This window comes from Rissa tridactyla, chromosome 1, assembly GCF_028500815.1.
Source record: "Rissa tridactyla isolate bRisTri1 chromosome 1, bRisTri1.patW.cur.20221130, whole genome shotgun sequence".
NCBI lineage: Eukaryota > Metazoa > Chordata > Aves > Charadriiformes > Laridae > Rissa > Rissa tridactyla.
This window is the reverse complement of record NC_071466.1, coordinates 104577259-104594531: the sequence shown is the minus strand read 5'-3', so window position 1 is coordinate 104594531 and position 17273 is coordinate 104577259. Positions and strand designations below refer to the sequence as shown.

Genomic DNA, 17273 nt, shown 5'->3' with positions numbered 1-17273 from the left:
CCCCCCCCTACTTCACCCCCCTCCTTCCCTCCGCCGGTCCCTCCCTCCATCCATCCCCCGGTCCCCTCCTCCCCGCCTCACGCCTGCAGCCGCCGCCGGGGAGAAGGGAGAAGGAGGGGAGAGAAGGAGGCGCCGGATCCAATGAGGGGCGGCATCCCGGGGCACCGCGCCGCCGGCTCGCCCCAGCCCCGGCCCCCCGCCGGCCCCGCTCCGCCCCCCGGCCCCTCCGCCCCAGCCTGCCCGGCGGCCCTCTTTCACCCCCCCAACCTCACCAACTTTCCTGCCCGCCCGGTGACCGCCCGGCGGGCCAGGGGAAAGCGGCTGGGGCAAGGGCAGCGGCAGGGCCGGGCATGCCGGCGGCGGCGGGCGACGGGCTCCTGAGCGAGCCGCCGGCCGTGGCGGGCAGCGGCGGCGGCGGGGAGGCGCGGAAGGCGGCGGCGGCGGGCGCGGAGGTCAGCTTTCTGTCCGCCTGGCTGAGCGCGGCGGCGGCGGCGCCGCGGGAGCGGCTCCGCGACTTCCAGCACACCAAGCGGGTGGGCAACTACCTGATCGGCAGGAAGCTGGGAGAAGGCTCCTTCGCCAAGGTCCGGGAAGGGCTGCACGTCCTCACCGGAGAGAAGGTACCGCGCCCCGGACCGGGGCCGCCAGGCACCCCCTCGGGTGGGGTGTGTGTGTGTGTGTGTCGGGGGTGGGGGTTGTTGGCGGTGTGAGATGGGGGTGCTGGGTCTCGGCCGGCCGGGAGAATGGGTTCCCCCCGCCGGAGGAGACCGAGCCGGGGCGGCGTGGGGCTCCCCCTCCCCTCCCCTCCTTGCCCCGCTCCCCGCTGCCCCACGCCGCGGGCGGGAGAGCGGCGCTTCCCCTTCCCGCCCCGAGATTCCCGTGGCTGGGATTTTGCGTTCCTCTTGAAACGCTTCAGTTGCCTTGATCTGTCCTCCCCCCCCCCCCCCATTTATTTGCGTATTTTTTGCGGTCAGAAACACGTTTCTAATGTCGAGACTTGCATTGCCGAGGACGGGTCACGGTGTGCAGGCTGGTCGCGACCTTTCACGTGTAGGTACATGCAGGAGGAATTATAGAATCATAAGTAGGTATCAGAGGTACTTCTGGCTCAGCGGAGCGGTGGGAGATGCTGGGTGCGTGTCTCTGCAGGAAAGGGTTCCAGTTCGGCAATTAGAAGTTGTTGTTATCACTGCTCGGCAAAAGATGCGGGATGCACCGTGGATGTTTTGTTTTGTTTTGTTTTTCTCTCCCAGGGTGCTGATAAGAAAAGTCCGCAGAGGGTCTCTGCTTTTTGTTTATTATCCAGAACCCTCCAGCGGAGGCTTTTACCCATCAATCAGGATATGTCACAACGTTTTAAAGAGTAGTAGGGGCTCGGCTGGGCAGTAAACAGAGCAAGGGGAAGCCTGCTAGGGCCCCCGGACGAAGAGTTGTGCTGCTCTCGTTTGAGCTATCTGACTCCTGTCTCTATCAGATCCTTAACAGGGGGCTACCCAAAGCGGGACGCCTTGTTGTTACTGAAAGCTCCTTGGACCAGCGGGGCTTAAGTACAGTGTAATTTCCTCCAGCTCCAGCAGCACTCTTAAGTGTGCTGCTGTTACGATTGCATCTCGGTCGCTTGCATTCCTGCACTCTTGGATATTTTTCTTTTCTCTTTTCATTCCAGTAAATTTGTCACGGAGTGAAATTTAATATAGGGCGCTGAATTTCATCATGAGAAAAATGATAAGGTTAGCGATTATTATCATATAGGAATGCAAAAAAAATAATTTTCCTCTCTTCTGTTACCAAGCGTGTGCTTCTCCTTGGTAACAGATACATCCAATGATCCTCCAGTTGATAAAAGGCACATGCACACACACGTACTTCCCACCTCCACGTTTTTGGATTGCTACATTTATCTCAGTCTGTTAAGAGGGGAAAAAATAAAAAGACCCACCACACGCCCCTCCGTCTCAGCTCCCCGGCCTGCTGCTTTTTCTTTTTTTTTCTTTTTTCCCCTCCTCAGTGTCTTGAATAACACACACTATAGCAAAGTGACAAGCAGAAACTCTAGGAGAATCACACTTCCTTCCTGCTGAGCCACCACGTCCGTATTTGTGGACAGGGATGATGATCTCTGAGCTCCGTCTGACCTGATCTGGTACGATGGGATCAAAGGAAGCTCTTGCTGTTGACTTCAGTGGGTGGAAGATCAGTTGCACAGTTTCAAATTGACTAATCAAGGGTCCATCTTCCCAGAAAATCCACCTATTTAATTCCAGGAATTTATGGGTAAGCAATCCGAGTTCATGGATAGGAGATAAGAGTAATTAATGATTTGCTTCAGGTGAGGTCCCATCTCAGCAAGGTTCCTCCTTCTAACTGGAGGGGCAAATGCTTTCCGTCCCATGCGTGACCCCACGTGAGAATTTCACCCCCAGTAGAGAGCTGATGGACACTCAACTCTTCTGGGCATATTCCTCTACCAAGCTGTTGCGTGGCCTCCAGCCAAAGGCAGCTGAAACGTGCCCAAACTGGCTCTGCCTCGCAGCTGCTGGCAGCTCTGCCTACATGGAGCCCACCACGGGCGACTGAGCTCTGCCTGTGATATGAGGAAGAGAAGAAAAACATCTGCTTACCCGGACTCCTTTCTTTCGGAGTGCAAGGCTGCGTCGGAGGAGGCTGAGGCTGGCAAGGATGGGAATGGGATCAGGAGCGAAAGCACGAGGCGGCATGAAAGTGGGGAGCAGTGGGAGCAGGTCATGGGAGGAGGTTCTGTGGGAAGAGAACGTTCTGCGTAAGAAATGGTTTATCTCCATGGCAAAGTCCTTCCACGAGAGTGTTCTAGTACATGAAGGGCCAGATCCATTGATTAAGCTATATTTGTACCTTCTGAGAAATCTCGGTGAACAGTGGGCCAGGTGCTGGAGAGTTAGTTACGACCGTGCCAGCGTCTGAGCCCAGGAGACACCGATGGTCAGCAGAGACCTCCTCCTCCAGAGATCTGGTGGCCAAAGTCAGGCTGGAGTTAACGCAGCTGTCTGAGACATGGCATGAGCAGCTGCATGTGACAGTTACCTGTTGCCCTCTCTCCCTACCCACCTCTATCCCTAAAGTTGTCTTGTCTCGGGGGAAGATCCCTCAAGAGCGACACCATGCTCCTCCAGAGGCTGGAAGAGAAGATTGCTCCGTAAGGGCCTGATGCTGTCCCTTCTTCCTTGGGGTGAGCCAGAAATGGGCTGTGTGTAGTCTCCCAGTCCATTCACTTGCAGAGGAAAAGTTAATCTGCAGGAGTGTGTACTTAATACGCTCGCAAGTGGAGTTCAGCGAAGCAAAATGTGGAAACAAAGCCGTCTCCCGTGGACAGCTCGCTGGATCGGTGTAATTGCTGCATTTTTCTAAGCTGATGTTTTATGAGCCTATTATTCCAGGATTAGTGCCTGCACGTATTTTGAAAGCAAAAAAAAAATAATAATTGACATCTGATTTTTCTCTTGTGAGCCCGTTGTTGAGCAAGGACATTGCCTAAATTGCAATAAAATTGCCATAATAGTGGAAAGTAGGGGTCTTACTACTAACGTCCGGTAGCTGTTTTGGCAGAGTGCGGGCCATTATGGTCACCAAAATACCTAACTTCAGTAAGGGGGGCCCAAACAGGTTTGGATTTGCAGCAGACTTTAGCAACTCCGGAGGAGTTAATGTGCGTTGTTGTTTCAGAAAATTGTGTGTTTAGAAATGAAATCTGTGGATTAATGAGTCCCCAGCTAGGCTCGGATCCATCGCACTGACACAATGCATTGTACAGAATCAAGGCAGTGCGGAGCGGGTGCCAAAAATCTGCCATTACCTCACCCTAAAATTGCTAGAAGCTAAAGAGGTCTTCAAGAGAGCATGACATGTTATATACTTTGGGCCAAACGCTAGTTACTTTACCAGTTGCTTCGAGGGCAGTTTGATGGACGATGCGTTTTGAGTGACCCGTGTAGGATGGGAACCAGCAGCTCCTACAGGCACCTAAGCACGAGAGAGGGTGAGCTGAGGTGAGACTTTTTTTTTTTAAGCCTTCCCTATGAACGTCTTTAGCATTGGACTTCAAATCAAATCTTTTACTGTACTTCTTGCGGTTTATGTTGCCATAATGTCAGGCACGTTATTATTTTCTGGGCTTGAAAAATGTTTGGTAGTGCCTGATGCAATTAAGTGTGTTTTAGCTGAGCGCAGGAGAATGTTGAACAGATTATTCTTTCCATTGCTTTTGAATAAAAATATCGCAGCCTATAATCTGACATTTTTGGGTAAAAGGCTGATTTGTCAGATCAGCTCAGGCAGTCTTTATTGCTAATCCTAAGGAAGCATAGTTCCTCTATGAAGAGCAAGCCAATTTAGCTTTAAATTGTGGCTCTGAAACCCTGCTGAGTTAGCTGTACTGTTATTCAGCTAACTTTGGGAGCCCGGGCACAATATACTCTCAGATTGTTTCAAGCCTTCTGCTTGGGGCTCAGAAGGGTCAGTCGCTGGGCAACGGGAATCGGGGAAAGGCAGATAGCTCAAGATAAAGATTTTTTCCATTTCTAGACAGCTGAGATGATTATGTTGCCATCACTGCGGTGGGGGTGGTATGAGGCTCCATTAGTAGACCAGATAGATTGTGTTATCTGCTGGCGACCTCAATGAAATGTCCAAATAACTCCATATGGCGTTGCGAAGTGACAATGTATTGACGATATAGTGAGCCAAAGTTCTTACAAACTTGAGCCGAGATTACATTTAACTACTTTTAGGTGTAATCTTTAGCACTGTGAAAAAAGAGTCCTTGAGGCAAATTGAATCATTTGATTTCTCATCCACCAAAAAATTTGTTTATCATTTTCTTTGGCGCTATTGTTAAGATTGAAAAAGGTATGTTTTTAGTTACAGTAAGTCAAGTGGCTTTCTGCAACAGTGGGAAGCAGCGGCTAAAAATACAATTTACCAGTTCTTTCTATTGAAGGCAAAGCAATTAATATTAAAAGTGGCCTTTTTGGAGAAGAGTTCATGTTCAGAATGCATTTCTGTATTAAAGAGGTAAAAAAAAAATAATAAAAAAAAAAGAGGTGTATTTGGGCACCCTGGAGGTGCCGGGGTGGGTAGGTGGGCAGAGCAGCCTCCCTGCAGAGAGCTGGAAATGCTTATTTCGCTCGGTGGGCCCTCCTCCAAGGAGGGAGGTGTTTCCAAAGGACATCTGCACGGCTGTTGCCTGCTGGTGGCACGTTGTGCAAAATCGGCATGTTTCTGTGCGAACTTCGTGCCCTGCCTTCGCCTTCTGAAGCGCTTTTCGATGAGCACACGGGGGGAGCAGGTGCAGCTCCCAGCCTTTTCAGTAGGTGTGGAGTGAGGTGGGGCTGGAGCTGGCTACCGGGGAGTCCCTGCGAGATGCAGGTCCTGCGGGTTACGTGGCTGCTCTGCATCAGCCGAGGCAGCCGTCTCCCAAAATACCTCCTGTGACTCGGCACAGGCCGTCAGTTTAAGCAGGCTTTACTCAAGTGAGAGTATAGAGAGGTCCATATGTGATGGTATCGGTCCCTGGCCCTGCACCCCACCTTTCCCATTGTGAGCCCCCTCTCACTGCAGATGCCTCCGTCCCCTTCTCCGGTAGGATGGAGGAGGCAGCTCTCATCTGATCCTGTCAGGACCTCCTACCTGAAGCAAAGGCTGGAGCAACTCATTTCGCACCATTTCTGTCTTCTAGCAACCGTTTAAGACAATATAGGCAGGTGGGCGCAGAGAAATATGGACAAAAGTGGTTCCAGTAGACAGCAGCAGATGCTACGATGCCATATACACTTTCACATGTCACGGTGTTAATTTTGTCTTGAGTAAATTCACAATTTTCCCGTGTCTTCCACCACAGACTTCAGGGAACGGAGACTTGGTGGCCAAAGGCCTTTGAGTGTGTTGGGGGGTGAGATCTTGCCCCGTTAATGTTCTCAGTAACCGTGCCTCCCCCTGCGGCATCACTGCTCTTCATCAGGGAAACCAACACTGGTGGGGCCTTCCCACTGGGACTTGCCATTGTCAACCTTGTCTGTATCTCAAGATTGGGGGTTGCCCAAGTAGTAGTACTGGCTTAAAACCTGGGAAATTTGTTATATACTCAGGCACAGTTCTAGGATATTTACTTTTGTCTGATTTCTGAGTTTTGGGGACGTGAGTGTGTGTGTGTGTGGGTCACTGACTCTCAAACCACCTTGCCAGCCAAACAGGCCAGGAAGTTACTTCCTTGCAAACAAAAGTTGAGTTTCTAAGGTGGTCACTGGTCTTTCAGTTCAACCCTTTCCTTTTTTCTCCCCCAAATATTGTGAGGTAAAACTGAAACTTGGAACGTCTTCATTCATTTTAATGGCTCAGAGGGTAAAGCCATAGGATCTTAATTTGAAATTTGATCTGTTATTTTATGTTCTTCCTCCAGTGATACTTGTGTATCAGTTTCCTAGATGCGTTCATTCTCTCACTGTAAGTATTTAATTAGTAGTTCTATTCTTACCTGTTCCTCTCCATACTTTTAAATTTTATCTCTATCCCAAAAAAAAGCTTGTTTTGAAAAGTGCTTACTGCAAATCTGCACAGTGGCCTTCTCCCAGGATATTGTTCACTTTTATTAACGGCTGCCAACTGTTGCAGCGGGATGCTATGCTGCTCTTAATTATATGCAGCAAGGGAATGAAATGATGGTGTTTCTGCAGCGTGAATTTTGATGTTTCTTTGATTCTAAGCGTTTGCTTTCACACTATTCTTTTCACAGAGGTTTGTGTGTGTGTGTGCAGATGCATAGCTTGTATTGAAGCTACTAAACATATGGTTTTGTTAACATCTGATACTTCAGAAATTATTTGAAGGACAGTGCCATGGTTGGAATGGCATCAGTGAGCACTTGGCTGGAAGCAGGACGAGAAGACAGGTTGCTGTGTCAGCATAGTGTTCCCCGATACGTGTTACGGAGCATGCAAGAATTTGAGCATGAGAGAATACATGCCAAATTGCTGATGTGCGCCTAGCTGCTCAGTTTGCTGTACGATCGCCTGCTAACAGTTTGGTATCTGGAGAATAACCAGTTGCATCAGGCACTTGTTATAAAGCCACACTCTTCTCTCTAACCCTTTTCTATGTTGCATACTTGGCGTAAGTTGGAATAGGCTTTAAAATAGGCAAGAAAGCCTAGTTCATTAGTGCGGTCTGTCTTCCAGGAAGACTGCTTTAATAATTTTCAGCTGTAGCTTGCAACTTGTTCTGCAATGAGCTGAATTCATGCACATGTGGCAGTTGCTTATCCTCTTGAGTTAATCTGCTTTCAAGTTTACATTCAGCAGTTTTAAGGATGTCACTAACAGTGCATGTCAGCAATGTGCTGCTTTTCGTATAGACTGTTATAATTCTAGTGGCATATGCGGGATTGAGGGAAGCCAAGTGTTTAGGTTGAATTGACACCAGGTGTAGTTCTTACACGACGCTCACATCTGGATCCTTGTATTTGTTCTTGCAAGTTTTGTATTTTTAACATACTTAATGATGCGTAAAGCTGTGTGCCTGTTTTTGTAAGCATGTGTTACCTATAAATGTCTTGGTAATTAAAACACGTCTTGCTTTCTACATCTTGCAGTCTGCTGTATCTCTTTTTATACCAATGAGCTGGAGAATGCTACTGTAGCTTCATGCATTTCAGTGGATGTAACACATTAGGCATCTTTGCCCCTCTGCCCTCGTGAGTCATTTCCTTGGCTGTTGTTGGGAAGATGGAGGCTATTAATGAGCAGCACTTACTCTTCACAAGGATATAACCCCAGAAGGAAAGCAGTCGTGAGATGGTGCGAGAGATCTTCTGGTGGCTGAATTGTAATAATCAATCTAAACCCCGAGCTGTTGTGTTGTATGACCAATAGTATAAAATGAGCTGAGAGTTTATGTGCTGACTGTGCTACTCTTCAAGGTTATGGAGAACCAGGTAAAACTGTCCAAAGCCAATGACTGGGTAGATAGATACCAGCCAGAAGAATTAAGTGGATTGCTGTGTTGGTGCTCACCTAGTAGCACGGGATACAACTGAACCAAAGCAAACCATTGCTGGCTAAATTCAGAACATCTCAAGTACTCTTCTTCTTACCATGGAGCCACACTTTGCATTACTTCAGCTTCAGATCGGCTTAGCTGTTATTTTTAGATAATCTGAGGAGCCCAAACCCCAAACCTCTCCTTTCTATGGCTCCGTGAAACTACTTCTGCTGTGCTTTCCCGATGGGTTGTCTGGTGGCTGATCTCCCAGAGGATACGAATCTAGTGGTGCCGGTGTCTTCAGGGAGGGTGATGGATGTTGTGCTGATGAAGAGAACTGTGTAGGTTTTTCCAGTAAGCTTTATTGGAGTAAGAGAGAAGCCACCTAGCTTCTCCGGGGCTCGCACTATGGCGGAGGTACCCGTTTCTAAGCTGATAAGGTGAATCCCTGCAAAACCAGTGCGTTGATCAGCGTTAAGGATCCAGCAGGGAGCAGGATCCAACCTCATCCTCATGGAAAGAGTCTGGGAGGAGTTACCCTGGTGCCCCAGGGAGACCACCTGCAAAAAATTAATAGAAAGCTGGTGCTGCCCTGACCAAAGTTTTCTTTTCTGTCCATGCTTTGCTCCGCTGTTGCAGTGCTGAGCCCTGGGTCTGGCACCTTCAACGCTAGGCCCAAGAGGCTTCTTCTCATTTGCGGTGCAAGATGGGCGCTACTAGCGCTATGAGAAAAATCATTGCAACAAAGAGAACTAAAAAAAGATAAGTTATATATATAATAAAGTTCCTTTGCTCTCTGCCTGTTGTGGAAGATTGTCATGGAAACATTTTTTTTTCAGAGAATAAATTTGTTTTCTGTGAATAATGTCCACAGAGCTAAGGGAGAGAACGTATTATTTATATATAAAAACTTTACTGGAGACACCTTTTTCTTGGCTCTCAACAGTTGTTAGTGCTTTATCTACTGTGTTTTAAATCACTACAAAGGAACGCATTACCTCGGCCTCAAAAGCAGTGGCTTTTGGGTTTTTGTTTGGGTTTTTTTTTTCCTCCTTAGAACCAGGTATTAAAGTGCTTTAAATCAGGGTCTTCCGTAAGTCCAGTTATGCATTTGATCACTAAAATGCGAAACGGGGGTTATTTAATGTGAAACACATTAGGAGTCCGTGAGCAGGAAAATGGGGAGCGGAGTGAGCCTCCAGGTTTCTCCTGCAGGGATCGGTGTTGGAGGAATGTCGTTTGGTATCGCTCCTCTGCTGTTGCTTCCCCACGTGTAACCCGAGATGTTCATCCATCTTGCTGTGACAGAAGAAGTTTTCAGCACTAGGAAGGCAAGTTATGGTTTATCAGAAACAGCTGGATGGGATACGGTTGGCTTGCGACCGAGACATCAACCGTGCCTTGTCATGCCTGGGCTCTGGTGGCTACTTCTTGTCCCGACAGCCTCTTACAGCCACGTCTGGGTGGAGAGGACCTCCGTCTTCCAGCAGTTGGCACACTGGCCTCCTCCAGAGGGGTTGTGAGTAGCCGTCAACTTCTGTCGATGTGAAGGGAGGACCTTGCTGGTCTGATTAGGTTTTCCATCTGCCACCGTGACCACCCGTCAGGCGCCCCGTGCACTTGTGTGGCAGGCCCTGAAAAATGTCTTTCCTGTGAGCTGATTGTACCTTGAGTTCAAAGAGTTTTTTCATATAAAGTGCTGGGTGGTGATTCAGCATGTCAGTCTTACCTTATGAATGGGGGTCAAAAAGCCCTTTTCTGAAAAACAGCAAATATTTGGAAAGTGATACTTTACATGTTAATAATATTTTACATGTTAATGGCAAGGCAAACCCATCTGTCCCAGGCATTCAGAGACACACATTCTCCTTGCAGGGGATTGTCTCCGGCCCCGAGGCTGGTTTTGACAAGCTTGTAAGGATTTCTTTTGGAACCTCTTTAGTGCCTCCTCATGTGTCTCTGCGCCTGGCTTTCTGCCGCCACTATTTCCATCAGTCTCTGCGTAATCTCTCTTGACTTGTGTAGATATCTTTAGAGACCAGGGAGGTAAAAATGTGCTCCTCTCCCTTGGGGGATGCAGTTATGGCTACCCCATTAATTAGTTGACCAAGAGAGCACTGGAAGGTCACTGGAACGGATTTCTTTCTGCCAGAGGCGAGACAGATCCCCTCCATGACCCACTCAACACAAGCCATGTGTGGTGGATGGGGCTGTGCTTTAGCTGCACCGGTTCCTCCTTCCCAGGCTCCTGGGCTGGGCTCTGACCCTGTGGCATCTGTGGATTGTACAAATCCTGCTGCTTTGGACATATAGCGCCAAGGGAAAATGTAATTCATGGTGGTTTCTTTTCACGGCGGCTGGGTAGGGGCAGAATTGCAGTACCCACTTTGTCTCAAAACCATCTCCTGCTGGTCACTGTGCTATAAAGACCTGGCCATTTCAGGTGGCAGAGATGCTAGCAGATAAGAATATGTCCGTCTTTCAGCTGTTTGAAAAGGGAGTGAAGCAGAAGATGAGAGGGATGGGGGCAGCTGGCTTTATGGAAACAGCAGAGCAGAAGTATGTCCAGGAAAGGATTATAATAGTTGCCCATGAAGAATGGCATGAAATTACCCATAAATACAATGTGAACTAAAAAGCACATTGAAGAGAAACACTACTCAGAACGCTCTCCTCCAGTGAAGCTGAGCTGCTCTATGGAAACGGACCACATCAGACAAGGTATTAGTGGTGTGTTAAGTCAGCAATTACCTCCACTCTGTTTCCTTCCTTCCTGACTGAAGTAAGAGGAGAGGGGAGGAAGAACCACAGAAGTATGGGGAACGCCACACTGTGTGGAAGGGCACTAAGGTGGAGAGCGTGAGGAAGCCCTGAGGAGTCCGTGCACACAGCCTTGCAATACTGACAGTCTTAAAACCTTCACGTGCTCTTCCCTTGCTCTTAGCGTAGCGGGAGCCCTGTAGTATGTCCTTACGAACACCAGTGCCTCGACACCTGAAAACTCTGTCTCCCCGTGGAAACACTGATTTGACTGTGCTGATACAGTTGGCAGCAGAGCCGTGGGTGAGTTGGGCTGTCTGCAGCAGCGTCAATATTTGCATGACTCCTCCTGACACTTCACGTCTTCTGCGCCGGGGAGCTCCAGCAAGGATGTCAGGGAGAGCCTGCAAAATTTACATCCCTTGATGTGACTGCTGACGGCTCCCAGAGCGTCTTGCCTAGGTCAACCCCCGTCCTCCTGTGTCGTGCCTTGTCCTCCACTGCTCTCCGCAGGGACCAGAGACTCTTTGCATATGTACAGGCCCTGAGGCCCAAAGGGATCCCAGCAATCGTCCTGCCTGACTTCCTATAGAAGATGAGCCCCAGTATTCTCTTCAGGAGCATCAATGTTTTGTTGAGCTATTGCATACTTTTGGAAGAGGGAGGAAAAATTCAAGGTCTGTATTCATCTCTATAAGATAAGATGTTTCTATCATTACTTCACCGCACCTAAAAAACCATGGATCTGGGTTTGCCCAACTTACCTTTTGGGAAGTTAATTTTTATTTTATTACATTAAAGAACTTTCTGTTATCAGTAATCTTTTCCTCGTGTAGGTACTTGCAGCAAATCATCAAGTCAGTGCTTAACATTCTCCTAATTAAATATTTTGAGCTTCAGTCGGTTACTACGACAAACAGTTCTTGGACCTCAAACTGTTCCTGAAACTCTTTTCAGGAACTCTTTCCAAATTTTTAACATCGTTTTTTTAATTACTGGCACCAGAACTGGATACAGTAATCTAATAATAGTCCCCAGTGCCTTGGACAGGTGTAATTAATACCTTTTCTTACTTTAACAAATACATCCTGCTTATGCTTTGCAGGATTATGTTTAAGTTGGCTGTGGCATCAAGAGGACTTAAGTTCATTTGCTTATCTAAAGTACTCCTGAATCCTTTTCTGCATTGCTGGATACGGTTGTCTTTGGGTTGTAGGTAATGGTAAGATTTTCTTTTTATCCCCTGGCGATTCGATTCTTTTCGTTCAAGCTGCCTTGAATCTGAAGTATTTGAGTGAGCATACTCAGAGCTACTTTCTTATTTAGAAGAGCTTATATTTCTTCGGGGGCTGATTTCAAGCTTTCCTGCCTCTGTCTAGTCTGCCAACAGAAAGAGTGGCCTCCTGCCTACTGAGGCATTTATCCTGTCTCTACAGCAGCTGGTTTTATGTACTGCTAAGCTCAAAACTCTTGGCTTACGCTGGCAGAGATGCAGAAGAAAAGAATACTTTAACAGAAGTGACTCCTCTCTACCTTTTTTTGATGGCTGGTTTTACTAATGTCAGAGCAAATACAAAAGGAAAACTATATATTCAGCTGTCCTACAAAGAGCAGATACAACAACTATCAAAGACTGAACATTGCCACTCAGGTGTGAAGAAAAGAGATGATACTGCTTGTTTAACATGCAACCTCCATGGGTCTCTAATTGTATAGCTACTGAGCAGCCTTTTCACAGAGCATGTATGTGCACATGCACGCACGTGTTTAACTCAGCCTCTGACCCCCTATTCCATTTGCAGCAAGCATACAAGGAAAATATAAAAGGTATCAGATGGCCATTTTACAGGCCTTAGAACAGGCCTTATTCTTGTGGAAAAGTCTGCCTTTACACATTGCTGTGGGTTTGGATGATTGCTGGCTTCCTTGAAGTGAATGGCGAAGCTGTAAGCAGAATGGTTAGGAAGTGGTTACCTTCTTGTGATACTCTCAGAAATGCTCTGCGGTTTTCTTTGAAAGCAGCTCTCGAAAGGAGAAGGGGGTGGTAACGTTTGCTAGGGAACTGGGAAGCCAGGCAGGACAGCTGAAGGGAGTCCCACCAAAAATGCCACCCTGGGAGCCTGCTCAGACAGTTTCTCTGAACTGGGTGGTGTGGGCCACAAGATAATTTGGCAAATGCCTAACATCAAGCATATTATCTTTCTTAAAGTTTCCTTGTTTTCATTCCCATGGTGGAAGTTAAGTTTGCGTTTCTGTGATGGTGTGTTGACTCATCCGTGTCTGACAGTGCTAATGGAGGAGCTGTGATTTCTCCCTGTCCTGCGTGGGACATGTGCGGTCCTTTATGAAGGTGTAGAGTTTAGTGATTTCTAGTATGCATTTGCTTTGATCATCCTTTTCTTTAATGCTTTATTTATTAAGATATTGGAACTTGCTATATAAAAAAGGATTCCTTTGCTGTACTGTAAAATTTGCTAAGCTGTAACAGATAAAAGAAAGAATAAACTGTACCCAGTGAATGAAGCTGGCATTTTCTAATCCTTGGATTCAGTTGTGAGAAGCAACTTGTTATATGCCTGGCTGGTTGGTTGCCCAAATTGAGATACCCTTGAAGGGATTGCTTTCAGGACTGTGCTGACAATTGTGCAGGCTTCAAAGTTAGGTCTGTTTAATATGATTTGAATTGGCCACCCAAAATCACCAGCTGGTTTTGAAAACTAAGCTCAGATTTTTGTGGTGAGAACAGTGGTAAAATACAAAGCAAGCTACAAGTGATGCCAGGCAGCTATCGCTGAAAGGATGGAAGAAAAGAATATGAATTCATCGCCTTAGCCTTCTTGGGCACTTCAGAAAAGAGCTGGAGATGGGCTTGCACTAACGATGGCTGTAAAATATCTACATGGTCCGTCTCTTCATCTCATTCTCCTGGCTAAGCTTAAACCAAACAGTAAAGGTTTGTGGGTTTATGTGCAGAAGACTGAGTCTCAGGCCTTCCCGTTGACTGTCCCCTCAGCTGCACCCTGTAGCCTGCGGCTCTGAACTTCATCTGAATGGCCAGGGTGCACCAGGCTTCCCATGGCCCGTGGCCCAGGACAGTGCTGAGAGTCGGCTCTGCTGCCTGGCTTGGCATCTTCTTCAGCAGGTCTGCCAGAAGTAGACTCTGGTAAAAAAAGAGGAGGGGGAAAAAAAAAAACAACCCAAGGAGAAAAAAAAAAAAAAAAGAAAAGGCAGGGGGTTGTCCTGCTGTTGAAGTTGCTTCTCTCATGCTATGTTGGTCTACTGGCCAAATCCCACAGTGCTTGCTGGATTCTTTTTCAAACCAGTTTCCTCTCAATTCAGCTGGAGCTCCCTTTGGCAGCGGTCTGCAGGAACTGCCTTCCCCTTATTTAAAGTTAGGAGAGAATTTGCAGAAGGAAACAATTCAAGTGGTTGGGTAAGTGGGGAAAGCTTTTAAAAAGTCCTCAAAATGTCATACCCTGATTTTGCAAGGTCACGTGCAGTCTTCTGTTCTCTGTAAGGTTAAACATGTTATAACATTCTTTTCCAGGCAGGGCCATTGCTATGAAGCTGTTCTACATGTTGTTGCAAGTGTCTGACGTGAGTATTGTTCAAGACCTCTTGACTTTGCCTCGGCAAACAGGCCATTGAGAAAACCTGTTTTCCGGCAGACAGGAGGGCTTGCTGCCATTGAGGTGCATCCTTCTGCCAAGAAACAGCCTGTGCAAAGACATCCGAGCTGGCAAGCAAGAAAGCCGAGGTTGAACTCAGAGCTGGGTTCCCTGAGTGCTAATGTACCGTGTGACTGAACTCACTGCTGGTCATATGGTTGTTACTTGGGTTTTATTCAGGTGGAGTAATGATGTGTCTTTACTGGTCAAAGTTTGAGATTCACCAGGGAAAGCCAGGTAGAGGCATAGACGATTTTACTGTAAAACCGTGGCTTGAATAGAGCTTGGGGAAGGGGGAAACAACCAACCGAAAACAGAAACCGTATTGCCTTCCATCATTGTTGTATGTAGTTGAAAATAGGTTCTACAGCGGGCTTGGATCTGCCCTCCCTCCCCCCCCGTTATTATGTTTTTGTGTTCAGCTTCATCCTGGTATCCAACGTTTGGTTTCCCATCAGCAGTACCCTGCAGGCATACAATGCCTTGGATTTCTTATCGAAGCACAACAGAAGTTGAAAAATACAAGTTTTCAAAGCAGGTTTCCAGCACCGAGGAGTATTTATAGAGGGTTGGTCTGAAGGAAAAAAAAGAAAAAGTCTCAGTAAGACTGAGTGGCACTCTGACCGAACGAGACTGCTGCAGAGCAGTCAGGCAGTGGTCTGAATGGACCTTTGCATGTCCTCTGGGTAAGCAAACATCTTTCCCTCACTACCGAAAGCACTACTGCTTGACCTGTGATTTTTCCAAACGTCACTGTCGGGGTTATAAATAGCCAGCAGAAAGAGGTAGTGGGGGGAGAAGATGACTTTGACTTCTGCCCACTGAGCATCTGGAAGTTCCCCCTGCCTGGTGCGACAGACCCATCACCGGCTCCGTGGGCTCGGTGTGCTGTTAGGGCGCAGGTCTGGGGAGATGCCCACCACGAAAGGTGCCTCTTGCAGGGACGTATGGATGCTATGCTGGGGCATAGGATGTGTGTGAGCCACGCTCCGTGCTTTTTTGCGGTTTTATATGTCGGGGCATGACTGTTTACGAAGAGAGTGCAAAATGTGTCTTCTCTGGATGCAGCAGTGATCCAGCAACCAAAGCCCTGTCTTCCAGATTTCTCCAGCCAACGTTTGGGCCTTTAAACGATCTCTTCTTGCTTTTTCTCAGGGCCTTGCTGTGACTGTTTTTGTGCAGTTTGGTGCCAGTCAGCTCCACCCCCCCACACTCCCCCCCCCCATACCCTGCCTCTCTCTTGCAGATTCACAAAGCCTCCTAAAACACTAGCTGGCAAAAATCCTCCGCCCGTGTGTGTTTGTGTGTGTCAAAGGCGTGCCTTTGTTTGGGTGATGACACGTGCCTGTATTTGCTGATGGTGTTTTAGCTGTTCGGTTCTGTAAGCAATGTCACCGTCTCCTCCGAGGATCTGTGGAGAAGAGCGGTGCTCGCGCTTCCCCCTCACCTCCGCTCCACTACGCCTCAGCCCAACCTGAACTATTTTAGTGCGACGATCGAGAGAAGCAGCAATTGCTCATATGATGTGTCACACCATAAACTTCAGGAAAGTAATTCATTCCAACAGTGTAATTCTAGGACTCGGGAACCAAAAATACGGGCTATTACTCATCTTTCTATCTCATAACACAGAATAACCTAAAACCATTTATTTATTTACACCGCAAAGGTTTAGCCAAAAGCAAAGTGTTGAATGTCAAGAGCTACTGTTCCTACATATTCAGAGTAATTACTTGCTTTATTATTTATTTTTTATTTCTGTGCCCATATTGGTCAAGAGTTCAAGTCAGGAGATAGGCATGATGCAGAGACAAAGAGCCCCTACTTGAAACTCAGGAGAGCAAAACTGAATAACGGGCATGTCTTGAGTAGGTTATGAAAGCTGAAATGTGTTTATTTTATTATTACCTAACATCTACAGTATTTTCTCTACTGAATGTTTTTCCCTTCTGCATGAATGAAATTTTCAGGTGTATGCACACACATGTACGCTGTGGAGGAAGCTGTGTATATTAAATGCGTTGGGGCACATTCGGTCTTCACTTATCTTGGTCTAACTCTGGATGAACTCAAAATCGGGGATTTTGAGCTAAGTCAACCCTGGAGTAACTGAGTGCAGAGTTTGTTCCCTAGATTTCCTCTGTATGCTTCAGAGAAAATTCTAAATCAGAGGAAAATTCAAGAAACCCAAACAAGCAAAAAAAACCCACAGGAGCTCTGCCTGAGAGTGCTGACCCCTTTGCACAACCCTCGTACCATGGGATGCATTTAATTTAGGAAAGCAAAGTGATCCTACAAGAAAGCAAAAGCAAAAAGAACTTGCAGTGCAAGGGAAAGGGCATTGACTAGGAGGACAGTAGAATAAGTGAAAGGAGTAGTGAAGAAGATGACCCAGGAGGAACAGAGAGGAACAAAAAGCTAGAAGCTGTTATGGAGGACATCCATATAAAAGTTGATAGGCTGCTTTTGTGTTTGGGTCAACTGCAGTTCTTCTTCAGATATATAGAGGTTTCCTTAAAGACCCTGGCTTTGAAATAGTCCCTGAGATAGAGAGGAGAGGCATCTGTCTGAGATGTTTCCAGGATGCCCTGTGCTGCAGCACGGACCTAGACGAGGAGGCAAGGTCCCACAAGCATCCGTCCCATGATGAAGCAATATTGCACTGAAGCTAGTTTCCTGCCCATCTCCCGTACAGATGCAAGTCTCCTGTAGTCTTACCTAGTGTTTTGCTTTTCTCTTTCTGCTATGCAAAGCTGTTGCCGAAAAAAACCTCTGGTTTCCCCCTTTGTCAGCTATGTCAGCTGTGCTGGTGGATCTCTTGGACCTCATGCAAAGGGC

The 17273-nt window shown here is 47.4% G+C and overlaps 1 protein-coding gene across 2 annotated transcripts in view; it reads left to right on the top strand.

Moving 5' to 3' along the window:
* Window positions 1-350: 350 nt before the first annotated feature.
* The window catches only part of HUNK (hormonally up-regulated Neu-associated kinase), a 60080-nt gene continuing 43157 nt past the window's right edge, over window positions 351-17273 (top strand). For both annotated transcript variants that reach the window (XM_054188556.1, XM_054188555.1), the window contains exon 1: window positions 351-620. In XM_054188556.1, the coding sequence (XP_054044531.1) occupies window positions 351-620 (270 nt within the window). The remainder of the gene's footprint in view (window positions 621-17273) is intronic.